Below are 23,933 nucleotides of genomic sequence, written 5' to 3'. Positions count from 1 at the left end.
GGGGAGCCCAGCCGGCCACACCCTGACGGCAGCCTCGCAGGACGCTGAGCGGAGCGCCAGCTCCGCCCAGGCTCCCGGCCACGGGCATGTGGTGCAAGCTGCCAGGTTTGCGCAAGTTTGTTGGGAGCAGGTAGGGGCGTGAAGTCCTCTCTGCCTGCTCCTCTTGCCCTACGAGACGTCTGAGGTGCGTCCAGGCAGTCACAGGAGCTCCAGGCAGTGCTTTCTGCAAGGATTACCCGCAGTGCACGTTCACTGTCCGTGAGCATCTGGACAGTGGGTGGCTTCAACGCCGTGGCTGTGAGGAGTGTGGCTGGGAGACCACCCCCTACGCCCCACGTAGACGACACGCATGCTTATGCACTGGGGTATCTGGCCGGATGGGCGTGTGGGTGGCTATTTAACTGGGTGCACGCCCACAGCCGGTGCTGTCTGTCCTGTAACTTCAGCCCCTGGACGGCGGTGTGGAGGTGTTTGTGCTTTTATTCACAGTTCCCTGCTGGGTCGTAGGATGTGGGGCATTTCTTCATGTTTATTGGCCTCCTCTGAGACGATCCTGATATGCTTTGTCAGCTCTAGGGCAATTTATTGTCACCCGCACCCCCAAGCTGGACCTAGAGGGAAACAAAAACTCCTTATAAGGCAAGGGCCCCTGGGCCCTTCGTGGAGCCTGAGGGTGAAGACGGCTCAGAGAGCAGGGCTGAGACAGAAAGAGATTGGCCAAGTCGCAATCACTGTGTCTAAGCTCCTTGATCCAGCCATGCCTGAAGCTTCATTATGGACTTTTCCATCACATGAGCCAGCACTCTTCTCACCTGTCAATTTGCATGGGGGTCTGTCACTTGTGCTGCAGGGTCCAAGTTGGCCCTGTCTGGGTCCAGTCTGCCCAGACTGGTGCTCCAGGGCACTGACATTCTGGGGGCCCACCAAGCCCTGGGAAGGAAGTGGGTTGGGGGGGCCTCCAAGACCCAGAGCACTACCAGCCCTCCTCGCCATGGTCTGCACCCCACCTCATCACCACTTGTGTTCTGAGGTTGAATAACCATGTAATTGGTTCATCGTTCCATACCAAACCTCAGCAAGTATGTTTTTCATGATTAGTTGATGTTTATTTAACGGAAATAACCAGCCCATTAAATTTAATGAGGCATGTTGTCAGGTATGAAGTGTAAGTGTTTTTCCTTAAGAGCCACCTGGATGTGACCATGCTGGTTCCTGGGCCAAGGACCCGGCCCTGTGTCTGTGTGTAGGAGGCCCCGGGAGCAGGGGCACGTGCCCTTGCGGGAAACAGCAGCCCCCACCCCTGGTCCTGGCCCCCACTTTTTCTCTGTTTTACGGTTTCTGCATCAGACCCTGTACCGTGGATTTCACCTTGTCCACCTCCCCACCGAGCTCCAAGCTCCTGTTGGTTGGGGCAATGCTGTGTCTCCAGCGCAGAGCCCTGACCACCTGTGGGGACGTCACCACCAGGGCTCACTGTGCAAAAGGACGAGTGGCTGCAGAGGCCCTCCTGCCCCCGTGGGTCCCCAGCCCCACCCCACGCGCGCTCTGGGTCCAGCCAGGTTCCCTCGTCTCCCCCGCAGGCTTTGGATCTTTGTTCAAGGAGGTCCAGGCTCCGCCAGGGAATTGCATGGGTGTTTGGGGGGTGTAGGGGGGCTACTAAAAATGTTCTGGTCAGTTTAGAACAAGAGAAAATACAGTTAATTATAGAAAGCAACACAAAACTCACCGTCATTCTACCCCCTGAGAGAAAAGCACTCAACGTCGGTGTGCAGCCCTCTGCCCGGGTTCTTCTGTGTTTTTCACTTGTGTAATGGTGGTTATTTCTTCATCCAGAGACGGCTCATACTTTTTAATTGGATTCACGATCTCCACGCAAATCGCTGCTGCCTGTGGCTGCGGGGTGGGTGGACGGGGCGTCCCCGTGGTTGGGCGTCGGCTGTGTCTCCAGAGTGGCCTGTCACTCCAAGTGCTGTGCAACCGAGTCTCTGCCTGCTGGAGATGCCCTCTCTGGCTGCAGCCCTGGACTTATCCCTGGGGCCTTGCCACAACCCCAAAGTCAGCTGTCCTGCTGGCCGGGAGGGACTGGGGGTGGGTCCCCTGCTCTCACACCTGCTGAGCCCAACCATGTTGCAGGACCCTTGCTCCCCAGGAGATGCACCTGGGATGGTCTTCCCCTACAAATGAGGGAGCTGGAGGTGCCGCGCGGGGCTCGGTCTCGCCCCTATGGCTCCGATGTGGCTCTGAACCCTGTACCAGGCTGCCCGCAGGTACCAGAGACCGCAGAGGCCAGACAACAGCCCAGGACACAGAACCCGCACACGTCCCTGTTTCCTCATCTGTAACCTGGGGGCAGTAGTGACAGTAACTACCCCAGAGGGTGTGGAGAGCGCCGCATGTGCTAACCATGGGTCTGTCTCCGTGAGCTGCACCCCACGGGTCTCCGGGGGACCTGCCCACGGTGCTGGGCCCGGGTGCAGCCTCCACTGCGAGGGCAGCTCCAGGGCCACCTGCCCTCCAGTCCTGCTGGTTTCAGACAACGGGAGACGGAGGTTAGGTGGGGCAAGGAGAGGGAGAGGCTGCCTCCTGCAGCGGCGGTGTCCCCGGGACCCCAGCCCCTGAGCAGGGCCACTATGGTGCCAGCGTCCCCCAGGGACCTGCCTCTTTCCACCATCCCTCCAGCCCTGGGTGACGGGCTGCCTTCTGGGCCATCACACCATCGAACTTGGGTTCTCAGCTCCTCCACCTCCTCTGGGACTGACTCCCTGCACCCAGTTCCCTCTGTTTAAATAACCGGTGCTTTCAGGCTCCTGGTTGGAGCCTGGACGCCACAGCCAACGTCATCACGTTTAATCCCCCAGCAGCCGGGTGGGCTGCGGACTAACCCTCCCTCCTGACAGTCACACGGCTGGGTCCTGGGCTGCCTCGGGGTCCACGCCCGCTGGACACAACCCTCGCTCGTGCCGTGTTCTCTCCAGCTGGCTTCGTACCACATACGGCCACGTGGGGGGCCTGGGGACCAGGCCCACGTGTAGGACTGCTGAGTACACGTGCACACACACATGCACACAGAGCCGCACCCTGAGCGCATGCACCTGACTCCAACAAAGTCCACCCAACATACCCCTACATCCATGGTAGGAGATGGGGGCACCCAGCCCGGGGAAGCTTGGTTCTGGCCCCAGGATGCCCAGGAATAGGCTGAGGCCAATGGAGAGAGCCGGGAGCATCAGCCTGGCCTCTGCCCTCACCCTGCCGACCCCTGCTTTGCCCGCTCTCTGCGAATGCCCAGCTGTGCACAGTCTGTGCCCCCTCCGGGCGCCCCTGGCTCCCATCTGGGGTTCTGCTCTCCCAGCCTCTGGCTGCCCCGCTGCCATCCATCCAGCTTTGGACTCATAGCTCAGCCCCGTCCATCCGGAAGCTGGCCTGCTCTCCTGCTGTGTCCCAGTGAGGAACCCTCCCCATCTGCCCACCTCCTCCAGCTCTGGGGTGGCCCTTTGCTGGATGCCCACCCCCCACCAGCTGGACGCTCCCCAGGGCAGCAGCCTGTCTGATCTTGGGGCCAGCGCAGGGCTGCACATGGAGTGAGAGAAAACAAAGACAAATGCTTTATTTGTCCGTGGACAGGTGCACACACAGTTTCTCAAGCACAGGGGCAGCAGAGGCGCCCAGCAGGACAGGATGTGGCCCAGGGGTCTGTGGGCTGTGGTCCCACATGGGTCCCCTCATCAGGGCTCCAAGTCACTGCCAGGCCAGGAGTGAGGCTGCTTGTCAGCCCTGCGAGGGAGAATAGAGGTAAGTCGCTGGTGTCCCCTCCAGGCATTGCTCCATGGGGGCGACTGCTAAATGGACACGCCCCCCCCAGCTGGTCCCTGCAGCCTGGGATTGGGCCTCCTCCCCTCCAAGCCCAGTGCCCACATGCACGTGCCCGCGGCCCCCAGCTGACATGGTCCCTCCTCCACCGACCTCCTGCCTGCCCCACGTACAGATGGTGCTTGGCCAGTCCTCCTCTGCCCCCTGAGGGGTCCCTCTTGTTCTCGCCTTAGCCGCACAGATTTCCTGTGACCCCCCAGAGCATGTGCTCAGGTGAGCGCTCTCACGCCCTCTGGCTGCCCGCGGGGCCTGGACCCAAGGCACCAGCATGTCCACACACGAGCGTACTTCCTGGTGGCCACCACGCTGGGCTGAGCTCGTCTAGCAGCTGGGGAGGTGCCGCCCCCCCGATCAGGCGGCCTGAGTCCTAGGCTGGCTCCCTGGTGCCAGGGATGGTCCCTGCCACCTGGCCGCTTGCAGGAGTGAATTGCTCTGGGGGGTCTCTAAGGCTAGAGCCTCCCGAGGCGAGGACGAGGGGCCCGCGGGTGCCTCCCCTGCACTGGCTGCAGCTCGCAGAGGACACCTGACCTCCTCCCCAGGCTCCAGGCCCAGCTGGTCCCTGTGGAGCCCAGGGCGGTGTGGGCAGGCGGGCTGTGCGCAGGAGCGATCCAGACCTGCCTGTCTCCCACTTGGCAACAGAGGCTTGTCCCAGGGAGGAAGGCCCTGCCCCGCAGCTCTTCCAACAAACATGCCAGCCGTGTGGTGAGCCCAAGCTGCCCAGAGTGCAGGAGGTGCCTGGGGGCGGAGGCTGGGGGCTGGGGGAGCCAGCAGGGAGGGACTGGAGGGAGGCCAGGTCTCAGGGCAGGGCCACTGCACCCCAGATGACACAACAGCCTGGAGAGCCCCTGATGCCGGCTGAGGAGTGCACGGGACCTGGGGCCACCATCGCCCGCCCACTCCCCAGAGGCTGGCCCAGTCAGTCGGGCCAGCACAGGAGCTGGGTGGGTGCAGAGCTGCCCTCTCGAGCAGGACTCCTCCCCCTTCTACTGGGTGGCCCAGCCCTCTCCACGACCCCAGCCTGCACACGCATCCCCCGCCCAACAGCCCAGAGGTAAGGGCTGGGTGGCCACCCCTGAATAGTGGGGCCTGACTGTACCCAGCACAGCTCCTGGACCCAGCCTAGCGGGCTGCGCCCACACCCCCTTCCCCACGCAGATGCCTGGAGCACTCAGGGGCCAGCCGTGGACATGGTGGGCTGGAGGTCAGGACGCTGGCTTGGCGGGCCGGTGGGCAGAGGCTCCAGCTGCCCGGTGGGTGGCCAGGGGAGCTGGCCTTACCTTGTGGGCGGTGCTCACGCAGTGCTGGTAGGCTTTGACTAGGTCTGCGCACAGGAGCACCTCCTGCAGGTGGTCTCGGTAGCAGTGGAGAATCTGGGCCTGCAGCCCCGAGCACACGGGCTCCAGCCTGCGGGGCCTGCAGGACAGAGAGAGGAGGCCTGTGGTGGCCCAGCCTGAGAACCATGGGCCAGGCGTGGGGGGTCCCTGCGGCCCCTGGCATCCAGACCCCCTCGGAGAGAAGGCCAGCTGGGGACCCTGCCCCGCCACGGCCTCCAGCCCAGGTGTGGGCCACTGTGACCACGGGATTATGCACAGGCAGCTGGCTTCTCCGACGAAGCTGTCTTTCTGACCTCAAAGCTAGTATGTGCACGGGGAGGAGAACTGGAAAGCCACAGGATGCCTAAGGAAGAACTAAGGTTTCAAAACCGTACTTCCTAGAGACAATCACTCCAGCATTCTGGACGCAATTACTATTTTTTCTCTCTTCGTTTATCAAAGTAGGCTTAACGCCTAAACTTAGGCTCTAAACATATTCATCTGAAAAAAGATTACATTCTCTTTTTAAAAATATGAAGCAAATACCAAAAAAGTGAAATAAATGTTATTCTCAAGGGTCTCCTTCCTGATGCTCCTCCACCCTCGCCTCTCTGTCTCACACGCTCTCCTGAACACTCACCCTCTGACTCACACGTGCACACACTCACGTGCACACTCACAGGTGCACGCATACATTCACAGGTGTGTGCACATGTGCACACACAAGTGCACACTCACAAGTGCACTCTCACAGGTGCACACACTCACAGGTGCACACTCTCTCACGTGCACACGCTTCCTGCTCCGCCCAGCACGTAGGATTCCACCGTGTGCTGAGGATGCAAGCCAGGGCACAGCCAGCCCTACAGCACTGGGGGCTCCCGCCTCGAAACCCAATTCCGCTGGTGTCTGTGCAGTGAGGACGAGGACTCAGAGAGTTCTCACTGGAGGAAGACATGGGGGTCTTTCCTCAGAGCAGGACAGACGGCTCCTGGGCTCAGCCCTTCCCTCTAGGGACTCGGGGTCCCCTCACAGGGCGCCATTGGCTGTCATGGTGCGGTGATGGCCTCCCCCAACCCCAGTACTTGCAGAATGCCTCCACTTCCGTGCTGAAGACTTTTTGAGGTGGACACAATTCCACGTCAAAATTCCAACCCAGTTTAACTGGAACTATTCAATGATTATTTTATTTTCTTTCAGGTTTACTTGACAGTGGATACGTCGTTTGGTATCAGAGGACAGTGGCAAGGGTTCATCTCGTGTCCAGAGATCACCGCAAAACACCGTACTGTGCTCTCTTGCTCTGACTGGTATCACCTGGATTAGCTTACGCTTGCCTCGTTTACTCGTTCCAAACGAGGCTGTGGGGGAAAATGCAGTGATGCTGTAATCTAAAACGAAGTCCAGTCGTGCGTCTTTTAAACGGTTTACTCCAGGAAGGACAGCCGGCCCTCGGACGGGCCTCTCTGCCGCTCTCCCCAGGGCCCAGTGTGCTTCAGCCTCGCCCTCCGGCCAGCGCCTCCCTCGGCCGGGGGCCCGTGCGCGGCTGTCTGTTCACACCAGGCCTCCCGTCCCCCCACCCCTGCCCCCGAACCCCGTGAACAGCTCCCAACCCACACGACCCCCGGGTACGGCCAGTGGGGGGCTCGGTGGCAGCAGGACCGTCAGGGCTCACAGGCCTCGTGAGGACAGGCCCGAGTCCTGGAGCTGGACCAAGGCGGGACAGACGCGCCTCCAGGTGTAAACGGGCAGTCTCGTCCTGCCCTCTTCCTCCTCTGTCTTCAGGTCCCCGCCAGGGCCGCAGGCATCCTGATGGCCGGCCTTGCGGAACCCCCAGTGGCCCCCTCACAGCACGCTCACTCTGGGCCCAAGGCCTCTCTGCTCTGGGACTTGTCAGCAGCAATACAAGGAGACAAGATGGTGGGCAAATGTCAACTGGAAGAAATGTCACCCGTTTACCTGCAAAACGACGGTGAACGCACGGGACCCGGAGAGCACAGATCTCCTGGAGCCAGCCGGGCGGGGCTGGGTCCCAGCATAGGAGAGCCGCGCACCCTACCGGGCACAGCCCCGCCTCCCAGCCCTGCCGCCCAGCAGCTGGGTACTGTTCAGCCTGGGGGACAGCTGCCCTGCAGACACACAGAGGACGTCCCCACGGCAACCTTCCCGGGGCCCAGGCAAGCCCCACTCTCCGTCCGAGGGGCTTCGTGGCCACGTGCCCCTGTGCATTAGGAGCTAGGTCTGGGTAGTTCAGGGCTATCACCCCCGCCAGAAGTGGCCACCTTGCCGGCCCCGACACCCCCGGCACACTGGGCTGAGACGGCCAGACCAGAGCATGAGGACCGGGGTGGGCAGGGCGGTGGGGCGGGAGGAGAGCTGGGGGAGGCGCTGCCCCTGAAGTCTTGCTGGGCAAGAGCTGCAACAGGAGGCTTCAGGCCACAGACGTGGCTGGAAGGCGGGCCTGTCTGCCCGTCCGTGCCCCTCTGACCTGTGTTTCCAGGTCACTCCACACTGTCTAGGGCTCCCCAGGCCTCGAGGCTGTCTCTTTCCCAGAACCTGAAGGCACCCATTGCGGCGTCCCTGCTCCATGGAGCCAGCAGACCCCCAAGCCGGCCCTGCGCGCCAGTGGGCAGCACACAGGTCTGGGGGCAGACACACCAGGCTGGGGCTCGGGCTTGGCCACTTTCTGCTGTGTGTTCGAGGTCAGAGGGGAGGAGGGCCAGGCCTCAGAGCAGCTGGGAGCGACTGGTGCGGTCTCTTCTCAGCACTCAGCCCTCCCTACACGCGCACACAGGCCCTCACGCCTTCCCTTTGCCCCGCAGACCGTGGGCTCCTGCGACCCGGAACCCCCACAGCCAACCCCCAGGCCCCAACAACACGCACTCCTGGGCTCAGGACCTGGAATCCTACGGTCCCTGAGCCTCACGTTCTAGGATGTTACCCCCCAATCTGCCGCCTCCTCACCCAAGTCCCCACCTAGCACTGAGGGGCCCACTTCCCTCCCAGTTTCAGTCCTGGGGAGTGGAGGTCACCCCAGGCCCCCCCCCCCAGTCAGAGAGCTGGGGTCACTTTGGACGTTCCCCTGCCTTTGCTCTGGACGTCTCCCGCTTACCTTCCAGCTGTACCGATCCCGACTCTCTCCAGCCTTACTGAAAACTGACGTCTCCGCCCCAACCCCAAGCAGCTCAGGCACCCCCTCCATCCCTGTGACCAGCTGACCCCAAACTGGGCGGCTCTAGAGGCCACCCCTCCTCTTCCTGCCTCCTCCACCCTCCATCCCTGGGGCCTTCAGTGCCCCTCAGATGCTCCCGGGCTTCTGGCTCAGGTCTGTAGAGGCCGCACCCCCCCAACTCCTGCCTGGTCTGTGCCAGCCCCTGCCCCGCTCCACTTCTGGGTGTTCCCAGAGCAGACCCCCGAGGCCTCCTCACGGCCACAGAAGCTTCCAGAAGGGCCCCCTCCTTCTCCTTCTCTATTCCCAGGCCTCTGGGGGCCCAGCTCTCCTGATGGCCTGGAGCCACCCCCTCCACAGTCTGGGGTCCGCTTCCCCCCGCGCCCCGGGGGCCATCAGCCCCCTGCGGGCATGGACACACCTCCTCAGCATCCCCACGTCTCACACCCCACCTCCTCCGCCGGGGGTTCCTTCTGCAGGGCCAAGCCCCCCCCCCCCCCCGCAGCCCTCGGCGCAGCTCCTCCCCCCAGCACCTGGGTGGTCTCTCCTGCCAGCCTTTCTCTCTCCTTTCATCCACCTTCCCCACCGAAACACACTCATCCTTCTGAAAAGGCTACAAACCCATGTCCTGGGAAAGGCGGACAGTCAGCCACGCAGGAAAGTGGTGGGAGCAGACGGGGTTCTGACCTGGCGGAAGTGAGCGGGAAGCAGACGAACCACAGTCCCTTCCGACAGACGGCTCCTCGGCCTGGCGGCCTCGTAGTGTCTAGCCTCCACCCCCGTAAGGGAAGACTGGGCCCCCGACTGGGCTCACTTGGGCCTGGGGAGCTCCCACGGGAGGGGGTGACAGGTGCCCCGACCTCGGTACACGGCTTAGGAGGGCTCTGAGGACCAGCACCCGCTGGCCCTACCCAGCACAGCGGTGGTTCTGCCGGCGGGGCCGCCAGCCCCAGGCTGGCTGTGAGGCGGAGGGACATCAGGGCCTGGTGGTCTGGCCCCACAGCACTGGCCCTCCATGCTGCTCCTCCCACTGTGGGAAGTCCCAGAACCTCCAAGGGAGAAACAACCAAGGGCACGGAGAGGCAGCAAAGATGCCTGGAGGTCAGGCCTGCCGGGCCTGTCTGCCGCCTGGCCAGTGACCGCGGAGGAGGGGCCGCGTGGCCGTGCGGGAAGGCGAGCCGGAGGGAGGGCGGGCAGGGCCCCCTCCGGCGAAGCCCCCTTCCCGCCCTGCCCCCGGCTCCCAGGGACGGGGTCTCGGGCACAAGCCCAGCTGCCCATCCGCCCACGTGCGGCGTCCTCTGCAAGCTCTCCTATTTAATAAACGAAATCTCATCAACTTATCCGGCTCCTGTTATCACTGCTGACATCAATCTGATAATATTGGCCTGGTGTGGAACCGGGCTATTAGACGTCTGCCTGGCACTTAATTTCAGAGACAAGCCGGCAGTGGGTGAACCTGCGAGCAGGCTTTTTATTACGGCTGCGGGGGGCGTCCCGAGAGCCGCTCGTCCGTCTTTGTCAGGTCCAGCCCGGCTGCGAGCGGGACAGGCGCTGCTGTAACCGCGGCCAGGGCTGAGGCGCTGGGCAGACCCGCTGCTTACTGAGGACTTGGTGAACTGACCACGGGCCACTCAGCCCAGCGGGAGGGGCCCACAGGCCGGCCGTCTGCCAGCCTGCCCCGCGGGGCCACTCGCTGAGCCCACCCCCACCCCCAGCAGGAGGCCGCTGTTCGGGAGCCCAGGCCCCGCAGGGCTCTGCCCCCCGGGAAACAAAACGCAACTGGGCTGCTCATCGGGTGACAGGCTTTCTCCCTGGGACCGTCACCGCACACACACGCACACACAGACCAGAGGACAGCTCAGCTAGGGGACCCAGGCTGAGGAGGCCTGTCCCCTTGAAGGCTGTCAAGGCCACGAGAGACAAAGACCCAGGAACTGCCCACAGGAAGGAGACTGCTGGCCACAGGGCGCAGCACGACGAGCACCGGGCAGAAAGGAAAGAGGTGCAGGCCGGGCGCAGGGGCCGCAGCCGGGGAGGGGCGGGCGGGGCGGGGCGGGGCGGGGGCCAGCGCGGGTCTCCTGGCCGGAAGGGCCGTGTGCGGTCACGCGGGAGTCCTGGGGGGTGCCCGGTGGACTCGAGTCCTTAGGGGCCACAGGTCACCGTGCCAGAAGCAGGGAGGGGTGGGGACGCAGACTCTGGGGCACCTGACCGGTCGGGGCCTGGGTGACAAAGATACGAGAGCTCCTCGCGCGTTCTTGTGACCTTTCTATGCGTTTGAAATTATTTCAAAATAAAACAAAATAAAACGCAGTACGGGTGGCAATCTGAGAGGACTGACAGCATCCAGAGGACACACTTATCCCAGAGAAGAGCAACAGATCGTCCTCTCTTCCGTTTGTCCAGCTAGGCGTGGGGGAGGGCAAGCTCGCCGAAGGTGTTCTACATTCGTCTGAAAAAACAAACTGGAAGCAGGTCACCGAGATAGGGGAACTTGCTCCGCTGGGTATTTAGTATTTTAAACCACTGTAGCCGCATGTTTTATACGTATTTAAAACGTGCGGGGCTGGCCCCAGAAAGGTCTAGAAAGAGACCCGAGGACGTCTGTCATTCCAGCACCCAACTCCTGTGCGCTCAACCTACCTGCTCCCAGACTCGGAGCCTAGAGAGACGGTCCCCCCAACCCACTGACCGGAGGACCCCTGCACCCCGCCACGGCACGGAGCAGCCAGCCAGGGCCGTGTGTCGTGTGTGCGAGCACGTGCACACATGTGCAGGAAGACGTGCTGGGGGGCACGAGGGAACACCCAGGGCCGCGTGTGTCCAGCCCGGACCATGCACACCGTCCTCTGGAGGTGGACCCTTCGGGCAGGTCCCCTGCTGCTGCAGGTCAGAGCTGCTGGGTGACGGGTGGAGACCCCAACCCTTCAGACCCCCAGCCTCCCACACAGTTGCCCTCGTGGTCTGGAGATGGTCGGGATGCCACACGTGAGCACTAACCCCACGTGAAGGAGCTCGGAGGCCACAGAGACTTCCCTCCTGGAATGCCACCCCGGCCCACAGCCCTCGAGCCCTGGCGCCAAGGGTCGGGGAGTGCGCATCTCGGGGACTGGATGGGAGGGGCCCTTCGGCGCTGCCCCTCTTGACCTTCTCAAGGCTCACCACAGGGGGACAGAGGCCCGGCCTGACGGGGCCGCCGCAGGACTCTGAGCAAGGCCTCCTCTCGGGAAGCAGATCCGGGAGGCGACGGACTCGGAAGAGTAAACCCAACGAGGAGGCCGGTCAGCGGGAGCCTGTTCCCCAACTGAAAAGAGAGGCCCTCCACTGTGACGGTGCCCCTCCGAGAGCCAAGGTGAGCGTGACCCTCCAGAGGGAGCCAACGTGGCACGAGGCAGGGCCCCTGGGGACGGCGGCTGCACTCTGAAGTGAGCAGGGGACCAAGCCGTTGGTCTCTGTCGAGGGAGGGGCTCGCGGACTGCCGGCTCTGAAGCCAGCTTCCTGGGTCAGGGACAGTGATCAGGAAGAAGGCCGTGGCGGGTGGTCAGCAGGGGACACAGGCAACCCAGCAGAGCAGGCTGGGCCCACCGCCCGTGGTCCTCGGACAGGCCCCCCCCGCCCCTCCTCATGGAGCCCCTCGTCCCCCACAGCACTGGGGCAGGGGACGACCCCCACCCCAGCACCCCTGCTCACCTGCCTTGGTCGGGGGACTCCCTTCTGCTGGGCGGACCCAGCCCCCCCGCCTGGCGCCCAAGCCCGGCGTCGTGGAGCCCCTTCTCACCCCTCTGGCCAGCTCCGGGGTCTGGGACGGCCCCTCGTCCTGCTTTCCTAGCCTGTCCCCTCACGGCATGCTGTGTCACTAGCACTTGTCTGTCACTCCCCAGACTGGCCTTGCATGTCGGGGGGGAGGGGCGAGCCCAGCGCGTCTGTTGGGGAGGGCGAGCCCCTGGGTGCGTCGCTGCAGGCGGTGGGCGGTTCCCCAGCGGGCCCCTCCTCTGCCTCAGCACCGTGACCGGTTCACCTCCCAGACACTGCCAGTTCTCCTTCGAAGACACACATCTGATCACATCAGCTCCTGCTCAGACGCTTTCTATGGCTCGCCCCGCCTGTGGGATAAATTCCAAACTCCAAGTTCTTCGACGGCACAAGGGCTTTTCACATTTGGGACCAGGCCGCCCTCCCTCCCAGTTGCCTCGGAGCCTCACCACCCCCCTAAACCTGCTTCTGCGCGGCACAGGTGGCCCTCCCTCCAGCTCGGCACCCCAGGCCTCCGCTCACCCTGCAGAGCCACCCTGACCCCACAAACGTCCCGGGAAGTCCCCGGGCCCCTGCGTGGGAGGGTGGCATTCACCTGAGGCTGCAGCGACCAGCACAGGGTCCAGCAGCCCGCTCCCCAGACACAGAGCCAGCTCTGAGAGGGCGGACTGCGGGCAGACGGCAGCGCTGGGCTCCTGTCCACGGAGTCTGAGGTCCTGGGAGCGGAGTGGGAGCTCACAGGATGGCGCCCCAGGGACCTCCAGAGGGCAGGGCTGCCCGGGGAGGCAAACCATGTGGCACCCACCCTCTGCAGCAGCCTCAGGAGAGAGGGGCCCAGATCAGCACCCCCCAGGCCCCTCTTTAAAGAGAAACTATGACTTAAAAAAACCTAAGGGGCAGGGAGGTAATGAGCAAATGCAACCAGGCCCTCCCCGACTGCCTCTGCGGACGGCGACCCTGGCGATGGAGCAGGGCCTGGGGACCAGTCTGGGAGGGATGCGTCCCTGCCCCCAGCTGGCCAAGAACAGACCATGAGGAGACCCTCCCGGAGAAGCCTGGAGGACAGGCGGGGACGCAGGGAAAGTGGCCCCTCTGCTCGAGCCCGGCGTGGGGAGGGCCGCCCAGCACAGTGACAGGGCCATGTCCCTCTGATGTCTCGGGATAGTACAGGCGGGCAGCTGCCTCCCCTTGGCTGTCACTCACGGTCTCCCAGCACGAGTCAGGGGCCCTCTCTGGGCTAACTCTGGTTTCCAAGCTGCTGCCACTGGCCAGTCCGACACTGCCTCCCGGAACCTCCAGGTGCCCGCGCTCGCTGTCACAGGGACAGGACAGACACCGCCCGTCCCCACGTGCCCCTGCCCAGCGAGGCTCCGCCTTGTCCATCTGCGACAGAGACGCCCAGGAACAGGCAGCAGGTGAGTCAGAGAGGCCAGGCCTCACCCAGAGAGCGGCACACTCGCATGTGGGCACACAGACAAACTCACATGTATACAGACTCACAAGCCATGCGTGCACTCATGTGTACACTCACACACACATGCAGGCAGTACGCCGACACTTGCACACAGAAAGGTACACACGTGCACACGCAGATGCACACACGTACAGGTGCTCACACAGACATGCGTACATGCACACACTCACGTATGCACGCCTTCCAACATACACTCGCATGCATTTGCATGCACTCTCACACGTGTGCACACTCATGCACCAGGCCAGCTCCTGCCGCTTGTGGTCGCTGTCCCCGTCACCCAGTGCCTGACTCCCCCACCCATCCATTGACAGTCCTTCCCCTGTCAGTGTCTTTCTACCCTTACCAAGTTTTAGTCATACCGGCTACAGGAGCACATGCATGCACAGAGTCAAAGCCATCCTGAATGTCCTGGAACTGCCCAGAGGAGGCTGCTGTGCCCACCTGGAGCCCGTCCTTCCAGACCGTCCCTATGTGCACACAAACTACAGAGCAGACACGGTGCAGCACAGTGTCAGGGCACAGACAGAGCCATGACGAGCTCTTCCCCGATGAGACATCCTGCATGTCTACTGAGTCCCCTTCCAGCTTCGTCTGCTGCTCCAGAGTCGACGGATCAGGCTGGCCTCTGTCCCTGCATGGCCTGTGAGGCTCTCACGCTTGGAGACACGGTGGCAATGCCCTTGCCTGTGGCTGCCCTGCGCACACGCGAGGGCTTGAGGCCACATCCCCAGATGGGGAGCTGTGGGGCAGAATCACTCTAGGTACCGAGGACTGGGCCTCTCCTGGCCACCACTCTCCAACCTTTCTAACTCTGAACCCACTAAAGTGTGAGTTTCCACAAAATAATACCTACTGTTTACTGAGTGTTTATTATGTGCTTAACAAACGACCTCAAACCTTCAGAAGCAAGAGGAGTGTGTGTCAGCGCAGCCTCGTCCTCTGACCGGCACCGCTGGGACCTGCACACCCCTCACTGGACCTAAGGCCCCGCCACGCACACGCAGCCCCGCCGCGCACTGAGGAGATGCCTGAACAGTCGGCTGTGTGTTTTTAAATCCCACCCCAAATGCCACAAATGGGCATCGGCTCGCCTGCCCGCCAGTGTGCACTCGACCAGCATCGCGCACAGCTGAGTCCTGGGCCGAACGCTGGGAAGGCCGAGGAACTCAGGGCAGTGGACAGACCTCTGGGGGAGACCAACAGTAGGCAGGAAAGATGCCTGGGTTGGGTTCTGAAAAGTGAGCATAATCTGTAAGGAAACAAGAGGGAGGGCGTTCCAGACAGAAAGCGGGAGACACAGACGCACCACACAGCCGATTCTGAGTCCTGAAATGAGCGGAGTCGCAGGTGGAAACTTCCGGGAGTCCTCCCACCCACGACAGCACGCGGTCCCCTTGAACGCCCACCCGGGAGCTGAGTCCCTTTGTGGGGCTTACGCACAGAGTCCCGACGCCGTGTCCAGACGCAGCGTCTGCCGGGGCAGGAAGCAGCCTCCTCCCAGCATGTCCCCCTCAGCTGAGGGCGCAGTCACCCACACTTCCGGGGGTGCTCCACCCAGCAGCCACACACTGTGGCCTGTGCCTCTTAGCTGCTCTCCTGCTGTGGGAGGCGGAGCTCTGCCAGCACAGGTAGGGCCAGCCCTGCTGAGGGCCTGTGGCTGGGAAGGACCACACACTCACATACACAGACACCACAGTGGACACACAGACACGTGCACACACGTGCGTGCACACACGCACACAGGCCTACATGTGTGCACATGCACTCACGGAAGCCCATCCGTCAGGCAGGCAGAGAACTCCCTGCCCAAACATTTGGGACGGGGCATTGCATCCCAGGAGAAAAGAGCAGGTGCAGACGCTACCTGACCGGGTTCAGATCCCACAGTGCCCCGTGCCTGCCCCGTTTCACAGTTGGGGAAGGGAGCCTGCAGGCCCTGGGACTTGGTCTCAGTGCCGGCCACACGCTTCCCATGAGGACCCCGAACTGTGAGCCCCACACAGCAGCAGCACATACTGAGGGCCCGGACCCCATTTTCTTGGAGGAATGGACTTCCTGCACTTCGATCTGGTGAAAGAATTATCAAATGGGTTTGCCGTGTTGACCTCTCAAAGAGCCAGGTACACCACTGTAAGCCACGCTTTGGTAAATTTCTGAATAGAAAATGCTTCTTTTGAAAGGTTAGTTGAGACAGGGATGGGGGTGGTGAAGCACTTTTGAATTCAGGGTGATGTGAGCGTTTTCCGTGTTAGAGAACGTTTGGAATGCTGTCTCCTCTGGGGCTCGAACGCACGGCCGTTGTCCTGACGAGTAGTCAGCCTCACCTCTAGGCCCCTGGTAGGCGCAGGCTGGGGAAGCTCGTGCGCCTGAAGCCAGGCCCTCCAGCCAGCGGCCCTGACCTTCCTCATCAGGCCTCTCAGATCGCTGTCCTCGGAGACAACAACTCAGTTCCAGGAAATGCTTAATAACCTTCCTTCGGCTCAATTGTTCTAACCTCTCTGGGGGCTGTTCTCCGTGGGGCTGGGGGGCTGAACAAGTTTCCTGATGGGGAGGAGCCGAGACAGGTCGGAATGAATCCCCTGGGAAGAGGACACAGGTCGTCATGAAAAAATAGGTGTGACAATAAATGCAGGATGCCCCCCGGTGTCTTGATCCCTCCCTTCAGGGAATCTGAGCAATTCGCTTTCTGTGCTGTTGTGGGGTGAAGGGTGTGTGTGCGTGTGTGTGCTTGTGTGGGTGTGCATGTGTGCGTGTGGGTGCGTGTGCGTGCGTGTGCACGTGTGTGCATGCGTGTGGACGTCGGCCTCGTGCACAGGCTCCTCCTCAGTCACCAGCTCCCACCGCCCTCAGCAGGTGTCTCCTGGAACCTGAGGACACGCAGGAAAGCTCAGTGGCCCAAGGGAGGTTGGGAGAGTTGCCCGTCCGTCAGCGTCTAACACCGCTGATGCAACTGGTGTCTGCTTGGCAACTCCACCTCCATCGCCCCACTGGGGCGTAGCTTGTGGAAGAACCACGCTCTCCTCCGAGAAAAAAAATTTGAAAGTTGGGATTTAAAAGTCTGTTTGAAGGCTACTAAGGACACGACAAAGCAGGACTTAAGGGCCAAGGTCGTGGCGAGAAGGGAACTTGGAGGTGAGTGCTCACGCCAGAGCCACTGCCCCCCAGAGTTCTCGCGATTTCTGGTGCTGGGAGACAGCCTCTGCTCCAGGGCTTCTGGGCCTCTCAGGACGCCCTCCCAGGACGGGGAGACAAACTGCTTTGGGGCCTGAGCTGCTGAGGCAGCTGGACTTGAGGGACCAGGACCCTGGGAGGAGGGAGCTAAAATGTAGTGAGGAACTCGGTTGTCCTTCTCTTTTAAGGCATTTTCCAGATCCCTGAGCTCAAGAAGCCTCCAGGTAAAAAACTAAGAACTTGGTAAAAAGCCACTGAAAGGAGAGTGGAGTTTTCAGAAGCTCCACAGAGTTGAGGAAGCAAAAACAGGGGCCTAGAGCTCACCAAGGAGGGGGTCCTGGACCCTGGGGATGGGGCACATCGGAAGCAGCCAGAGCTCTGCTGCCAAAGTCAGCTCAGACCACAGGGCTTGCGGTGATGCCTCGCTCAGCGCCTCAGGGGGCAGGCGAGCACCTCCGACACCCTCAGCGCCTCCGTCCTTCCTCTGCGATGTCTGGCATCCAACCGAGAATTACCAGGCACAGAACAAAACAGGACCAAGGGGAAGAAACAGGCCACAGACACAGACCTGCAGATGACTTCAAAATAACTACAATTAACATGTTCAAGAATTTAGATGCAAAACCCAGACTCTCACCCGAGACCGGGGGAGAAAAAGTGAAGTGACCTTCTAGAACTGAAGAAAACGCAGTAACTGAAATTCTGAATTCATGAATAGGTTTAAGGCAGAGGATCAGGGAAGTGAAAAGTCAGTACACACAGCTCAGGTCACAGCACGGAGCCGGAGAAACCAAGGAAGCGGAAGAGAGAGCGCAGAGACGTGTGAGCCATAACGCGGGGCTGCCACTCCATGGAGGGCAAAACAGGATTTAATCTGAAGAGAGAATAGCTGAAACATTTCTAAAACTCACCAAAGGACCCCAAGGCACGGACCTCAAGCAGGAAAAAAGAAAGAAAACTTCAACCCGGGCACTCCAGAGTCTGCTAAAAAAACCAAAGACAAAGAGAAAATCTGAAAATCAGACAGAGAAAAAGAGAGAGAACCACAGAAGAATCACAGTAACACCGACGCTGACTTTTGCGGGGATCAGATGTCCAGTGGAGAGCAGAGACTCCTTGAAAAAGCCCAAGGAAAGGGTTGCTGTGTCTTCAAAAGTGAAGGCACTTCCAGACAGCCTGTAATCAGCAAACCACAGTGAGAGAAGCACCAGAAGTTCTTTAGATGGAAGGAAGTGATCTCAGGAAGAACCACAGATCCGCGCATCAGCAACGATCCAGAGGGGCTGCCCGGCCCAACCCGGGGACACACAGGACGTGCGCCCGACAGAACACGGCACGCTGCTGCAGGCACACGGAAGCTGCACGCACACCAGCCACTGGGTCACACGGCACGACTCAAAAGTTTACAGGATTTAGAGTGAGTTCTCTCGTCACAGAATTAAACCAGAAATCAATGATTCAAGAGGCAACCAGAAAATTACCAATGTTTGGAAATTCAGCAATACATTGTGTGATAACCTATGAGTCAAAGAAGAAATCAGAATGAAAATTAGAAAGATCTCGAGCTGAATTATAATGAAAGCACAATAGATCAAAACTTGCAGGGCGTGACAAAAGCTGTGTTTATAGAGAAATCACTACCTTAAACGCATGTGTCAGGAAAGAACGCAGCTGAAATGGCATCTCACTGCTCTTGGCTCACAAGCAGAATCTCTGTGTGCGACAGTCCTCGCAGTCTGGCTCCTGCGACTTCTCATGCCCTCCTCTCCAGCCCTGCGGGCTTCCAATCCCTTGAATATGCCAGTTACTCCCTGCCCCAGGGCCTTTGCACCTGCTGACTTTCCTTTGACATGCTCTCTCTCTCTCCCCCCTCCGGGCCAACTCCTCTGTGGAGTCAGTTTAAGAGGAGCCTCTGGACACAGGTCTGGGTCAGGGCTCCTTCTCTCAGGAGGTCTGTCTTTCACGGCTCACTACCGCCACTGTCCATCAGTCACTGGGCAACTGCTTTTGGTGCAATTAATTTTAAGATGTGGTCTGTTATCCCCAAATGCCGTAAGCTCCTTGCTGGCAGGACGGGAAGCTGTCCTGTTGTCCTGTCTCCAGTGCCAGGCATGGTGCCTGGTGGACGCAGGAGAAACACATGGGCATCTGGTCAACCACCTAAGAAACTGCTCTGCTGACTCCGAGTTGCTAAAAGACGCCCAGTCTCAGAAGAAAACTCCCCAGCGTGACCACTGCCGGCAGCTGCGTTTACTTCCACAGAGGTATTTACGATGCATTATTTGGCCGTTATTTGTAAGCCCAAGAACTCTCCCTACCAAAGACTCCACCCCACCCTAGGGTTTAAGTAAGACAGCTTCTAACTCGGCCTCTTGTTTGCTCTGTCTGGGAAAAGACATGTTTTCTCAGTAAACTCAATTTATGTACTAAGTCTGTTCGTCGTCCTGCCAGCAGGTGACGAAGGTGATGACGAAGTAAAAGAATGCTGAGCCCCGGCAGCAGCTGCTGACGTCCTAGGTCCCCCTTCCATGTGCATCTCAAGGGCGGACGAGAGAACCCCAGAGGCCGCGTGACTTGCTCAAGGCGCAGAACCAGCGAGAGGCAGGGCTGAGGTCCAATCCAGGCCTGCAGGCCCTTACCTCCGACCTGACCTGCTGCCCCCTCACGTGCAGACCGGCGTCTGAGGAACGGCCTGCAGGTGCCAGGTGAGAGCCTGGACATCCGAGGGAGCTAGCCTCTCCGGCCTCCGTTCTCAGTCTGTGGCACGGGACCACCAGCAGTAAATGAGGGGCAGAGAGGAAGTGCCCTGGGCCCCGACCGCCCAGCGACACTGGTGGGGGCAGCAGTCGTCCAGGCGGCTGTAGCACGTGGAACCTTCCCCTCGCCTCCCACGCGGTCCCCCCCGCCTCTCCGGGTCATGTTCCTGGGGGCTGTCACCCAACCTCCCCCGCTCACTGCAATTCCGAGTGTTTCTCAGCCCCGATGAGCCAGGCAGGACCTTGTCTGCAGGGGACCTGCAGCTGGAACGATCGGCGCTCAGGGTCCATGCAGCCCCCATGCCCACTCGCTTCTGGGCTCCGAGGGTCCCACAGGCATCTCTGCCGCCCGCTGGAAAGCCCTCCTCCAAGTGTCTGTCCCCACCCCAGGCCCTGAGCCGCAGGAGAGGCTCTCCTCCCTACACCCACCCTTCAGTCGGCTGTACCAGCGTCCGTGTATGTCCCCAGGAGGTCCCTGCCGTGCCAGGTATGACTAGATGTGCCCCCCTGCTCCCCACATGGCTTACCTCAGCAGCCAAAGCCCCCGAACCTCTGTGAGTGTCCCCTCGAGGTGGCGGGCCCTCCCCTGCCCCACTCTGCACGGTGACTGGATTCCGGGGGACTCACCCCAATTCAGCCCTGGGGGGGCAGGGAGCTGTGGAGACCCAGGGTATCTCCGGAGGTCTACAGGTCCCAGGAGACAACCGCACAAGAGGGACCCCGCAGACCTTCCCAAGGCCTGCACCCTTGTTCCCGCCGTTCTGGCTCCAAGGCCTCCCCTCCAGCACGGGAGCACGCAGACGACAGGGCACTCCTCAGGGCCACCTGGGCATCTGTGCAGACTGTGGGGCTCAGGCCCAGGCACGCAGAGGAGCCCACAGGGGACAGGCCACTCTGGAAGCCCCTCCGAGGGTGGGGGACACGCAGCAACACTTCCTGCCTCCCTGGGGCCCCGAGTGCAGCACCCGGCCCAGCTCGCAGGACACAGACCTCAACAGCTCAGCCCGACCTCAAGCCCCGAGACCCCGCCCCCCAGGCAGAGGGCAGCTCTGCTCACAGCCGGCACAGGGCGGCCTCAGACCCGGGGCGAACAGACGGCGTCTGTGCTACTGGGACGTAACGCCAGGCTCGAGGTGACAGGTTTGAAGCGCGTGGGGGAGTTTCACGCGCTGGCGAAGCTCACAAGGAAGCTGCTCTTACTTGATGGCGCCTTCCATTTTCGAAGCTGCCTCGTGGAACTGCTGTGAAGACAGCCTGTATGTCTCGACGTTCTACGAAGAGAAAACAGAACCAGTTACCAGGCTGAACCCCCCTCCCTCCCTCCTGGCTGCAGCCTCGCTGAACGCACAGAGGCCCAGCCCCCGGCCAGCACCACACGGAGGGCGACTGGTCCACAGTGAGGGCCCAGCACCTCGGGGACCCACCGTGGCAGCAGAATCCTCAGAAGCCACGGCTGGAAGGACACACAGGCCCTGCACTCAGGGGTCCCACCCACCCCGTCTTGCAGATAAAGCTTTACCAGCATACAGCCACGGCCACAACTCGTGAACGCACCATCTGTGGCTGTTCCTGTGCACCACAGCGTGGACAGACTGTGCTGCCCGCATGGCCTAAGGCATTTACTACCTTTAAAGAAGAAGTCTGCTGAGCCTCCTTCTGGTCCAGCCCCTATGGCAGGTGGACTGCTGCCCAGAGACGTGCAGCCATTCGCCCAAGTCACACAGCAGGCGGCGGTGCCAGGACCGCAGCCCAGGCGCGTGGTTCCAGCTGGGACCACGCACTCAGCAGCACTGCTGGGCCATCCCAGAGGCACACGTGTCCTTCCTTCTGAGGCCACCCAGTGAAAGTGCCCAGGGCCCGGGCGGTGTGGAGGTGGCAGCATGAGAGAGAGGCGTCCCTCTGGTCAGTCCCACCACCTCTTTGCGCCCCAAGGCCACCTGGGCCCAGCCCCTAGCCCTCCCAGTCGCCACAGGAGACCGGCAGAACGAGCAGCTGCCCCGGCACCAGCCCTGTCAGGCTTCCCAGCAGACCCGGCTTCTCACAGGACGTGGTCGTGAGAATGAAGCCGGAGGCAGGGCTGGCCTCGGACTGCCCAGCGAGACATCTCGTGGGGCTGCCCACCCTGTGAGGACCTGGGCCAGACCTGCCCACAGCAGTGTGGGAGGGCTGGTCCCCACTTTACAGATGGGCAAAAGCAGGCGTCTGGCTCCAGGTGCTCCCTGGGGCATGGGACAGCTGGTCCCCAAGAGTAGCTGGTGAGGCAGGCAAAGGGACCCCACATCCCCAAGCCAGAAGGAACACACCACTCAGACCAGAAAGAGTGACAGGTGCCCAGAGCCATGCAGGGCATCAAAGGCGGGGTCTGGCCCGGAGGGGACCAGGCCTCCGGGAAGAGCCAGCTGGGACAGACATGGACGGGGCCCCGAGAGCTGCAGGCCCATGAGGGGTGGGAATTCTGCTCCGGGCCCTGCTGGAGTGATCCTGCTGCCCGCCTCTGGCCCCAGCTGCTGAGTGAGGTCACCCTGCATCTCCCCAGTATGGTTCTTCACCTCTGACCTGGGGAGACAGCCAATGCCCCCAGTGGTCGCCGGGCACTGCGAACACCCCAGTACCGCAGGTGCGGAGTGAATGGGGGCTCCCCCTCGCCCCCCCACCCGAGCTTCACGAGACCAACACCCAGCTCGTTGTCTCCCTGGACCCTGAATCTGCCTCAGCCAGTGGACAGTGGACCAATACCCAGGCCCCGGGAGGGTGAGGACGCAGGTCATGCTGCCCCCCTGCCCCGTGCAGGCAGACGCCCTCCTGACCTCGCGACAGGCTCCACCCTGGGCCCAGGTTGTACCTCCCACACCCGCACACCCACGTCTGAGTTCGCTGGGTCATTTCCTCCCCGAGCCCTGCCTCCCTGCGCACCGGGCACCGAGGGGGCGGGCCTGACCACCGTTAGGATGTGGCTCTCCCCGCAACAGAGCCTCCGGCTCAGGCCTCCCTCCCAGGAGGAGAGTCCGGCCCCTTCCAGGCCCCCCACGCCAACCACGTCCGCTTTCAAAGGAGCACCGGGATGCTCTGACCCTGCGTCTCCATGCACGGGTGAACTTGGTCAGTGGCTGAGTTGACCGTGACCTCAGACTGAACGTGTGGTCAGCGAGGCTTGTCACAGGAAGTGCCCACCGGCCAAGCAGCGGCTGTGACAGCCCTCTGAGCTTCCTCTACCAGCTGAGCATGACTCATGGGAACTCCCCTCCCGCCCCACGTCTGATCTGCTGAGCAGGAGGAGGACGGCGCCCCAGCATCCCCTGCACACAGAGGTCAGGTCTCCGCCCGGGAGCAGAGCAGCTCCCTGTGTCCACCCGGCCTTCCTGGGCTGCTGAGGGCACTCTGAGCCCTCTGCCAGCAAGAGCAGGGCCCTCCCCAGACTCCACTGAGGGGAGGGGCTTCTGGAAGGACTTGTGGGGGCACCCACCCTCACGGGGAGCCCCCCTGAGTGCCAGGGTCCTGAGACAATGCACCTGCCTCAGACTCCCAATTCCAGTGGGGAGGGCTGGAGAGGGTGTCCCTCCACCTTGGCCACGGGCAAAGGGGGGTTGTTATTTGCAAATGAAGGAGCTGCCAGGGCCTACGGCCCCGGGGGTCCTGCTCTGAGGCAAGGCACCGATTCCCTGCGGGTTAGCTGGCACCTGGCGATTTCTCTTCCCACTACACTTCAGACCCCAATTTTGAGCCCTTCCCTCCACCCCGTGAGCAGCTGCCCCTCCTCCTCCTCCAGCTGCTCCGACTGAACGGCTGAAACCAGAAGACCTGATCTCCATTAATTAAATCTGCCATTAAAAATTAAATAACGTGAGCAAGAAGGTGCAAGTGTTATCTCCACGGGTTTCAAAAGTCACAGTGTTTCTTCAATTACTTCCCAAGCACTTTTCATATTTCATACTGTCTGATTTCTCTAAGGGCCTGGCTTCTCGAGATCAAAAGAGAGTGCGGGGTGAGGGGTAGGGGCAGGCGGAGGAGGCTGGGAAGGAGGAGGAGGGGGAAGTGTCAGGCTGCCCCCACCCCCGCTGCAGCCAGGATGAGCCCTGGGCAGCACACGGGGTGGGGGTGGGCAAGGGGGTTGGGGAGGGCCAGGATGCAGAGCTCAGTCTGATGGCCTGGAGGGAGCCACCTTCATTCATTAGCTGCCAACTGTGTGCTCACGGGGACCCACGGGGTCTGTCCACCAGGCATGTGTCTGGCAGGACAGACGAGGCTAGGGTCTAAGAGCGTTCCAGGTTGAGGGGACGTCGGGCAGCGGGGATGGGTGTGGGCCAGGGTGCAAGCAGAGTCCTGACCCTGTAGGGGTCGGCGTCCCAGCTTCCCTGGGACAGTGCTGTGGGGGTTGCTACAGACGCCCCAAGGCAGCGCACATAAACTGCTCAGAGCAGGGCCCAGCA

At 61.6% G+C, this 23,933-nt stretch overlaps 1 protein-coding gene across 1 annotated transcript in view; it reads right to left on the bottom strand.

Moving 5' to 3' along the window:
- Nucleotides 1-3,582: 3,582 nt before the first annotated feature.
- CHCHD6 (coiled-coil-helix-coiled-coil-helix domain containing 6) overlaps nt 3,583-23,933 on the bottom strand; it is a 120,526-nt gene continuing 100,175 nt past the window's right edge. The window contains exons 6-8 of the mRNA XM_074344171.1: nt 20,707-20,777; nt 5,148-5,283; nt 3,583-3,774 (exon numbers count right to left, since the gene is read on the bottom strand). Of these exons, the coding sequence (XP_074200272.1) occupies nt 3,769-3,774; nt 5,148-5,283; nt 20,707-20,777 (213 nt within the window). The 3' untranslated portion in view covers nt 3,583-3,768. The remainder of the gene's footprint in view (nt 3,775-5,147; nt 5,284-20,706; nt 20,778-23,933) is intronic.

This window comes from Camelus bactrianus, chromosome 17 (assembly GCF_048773025.1).
Source record: "Camelus bactrianus isolate YW-2024 breed Bactrian camel chromosome 17, ASM4877302v1, whole genome shotgun sequence".
Taxonomy (NCBI): domain Eukaryota; kingdom Metazoa; phylum Chordata; class Mammalia; order Artiodactyla; family Camelidae; genus Camelus; species Camelus bactrianus.
The sequence above is the reverse complement of the archived record's forward strand: the minus strand, read 5'-3'. Positions and strand labels throughout refer to the sequence as shown.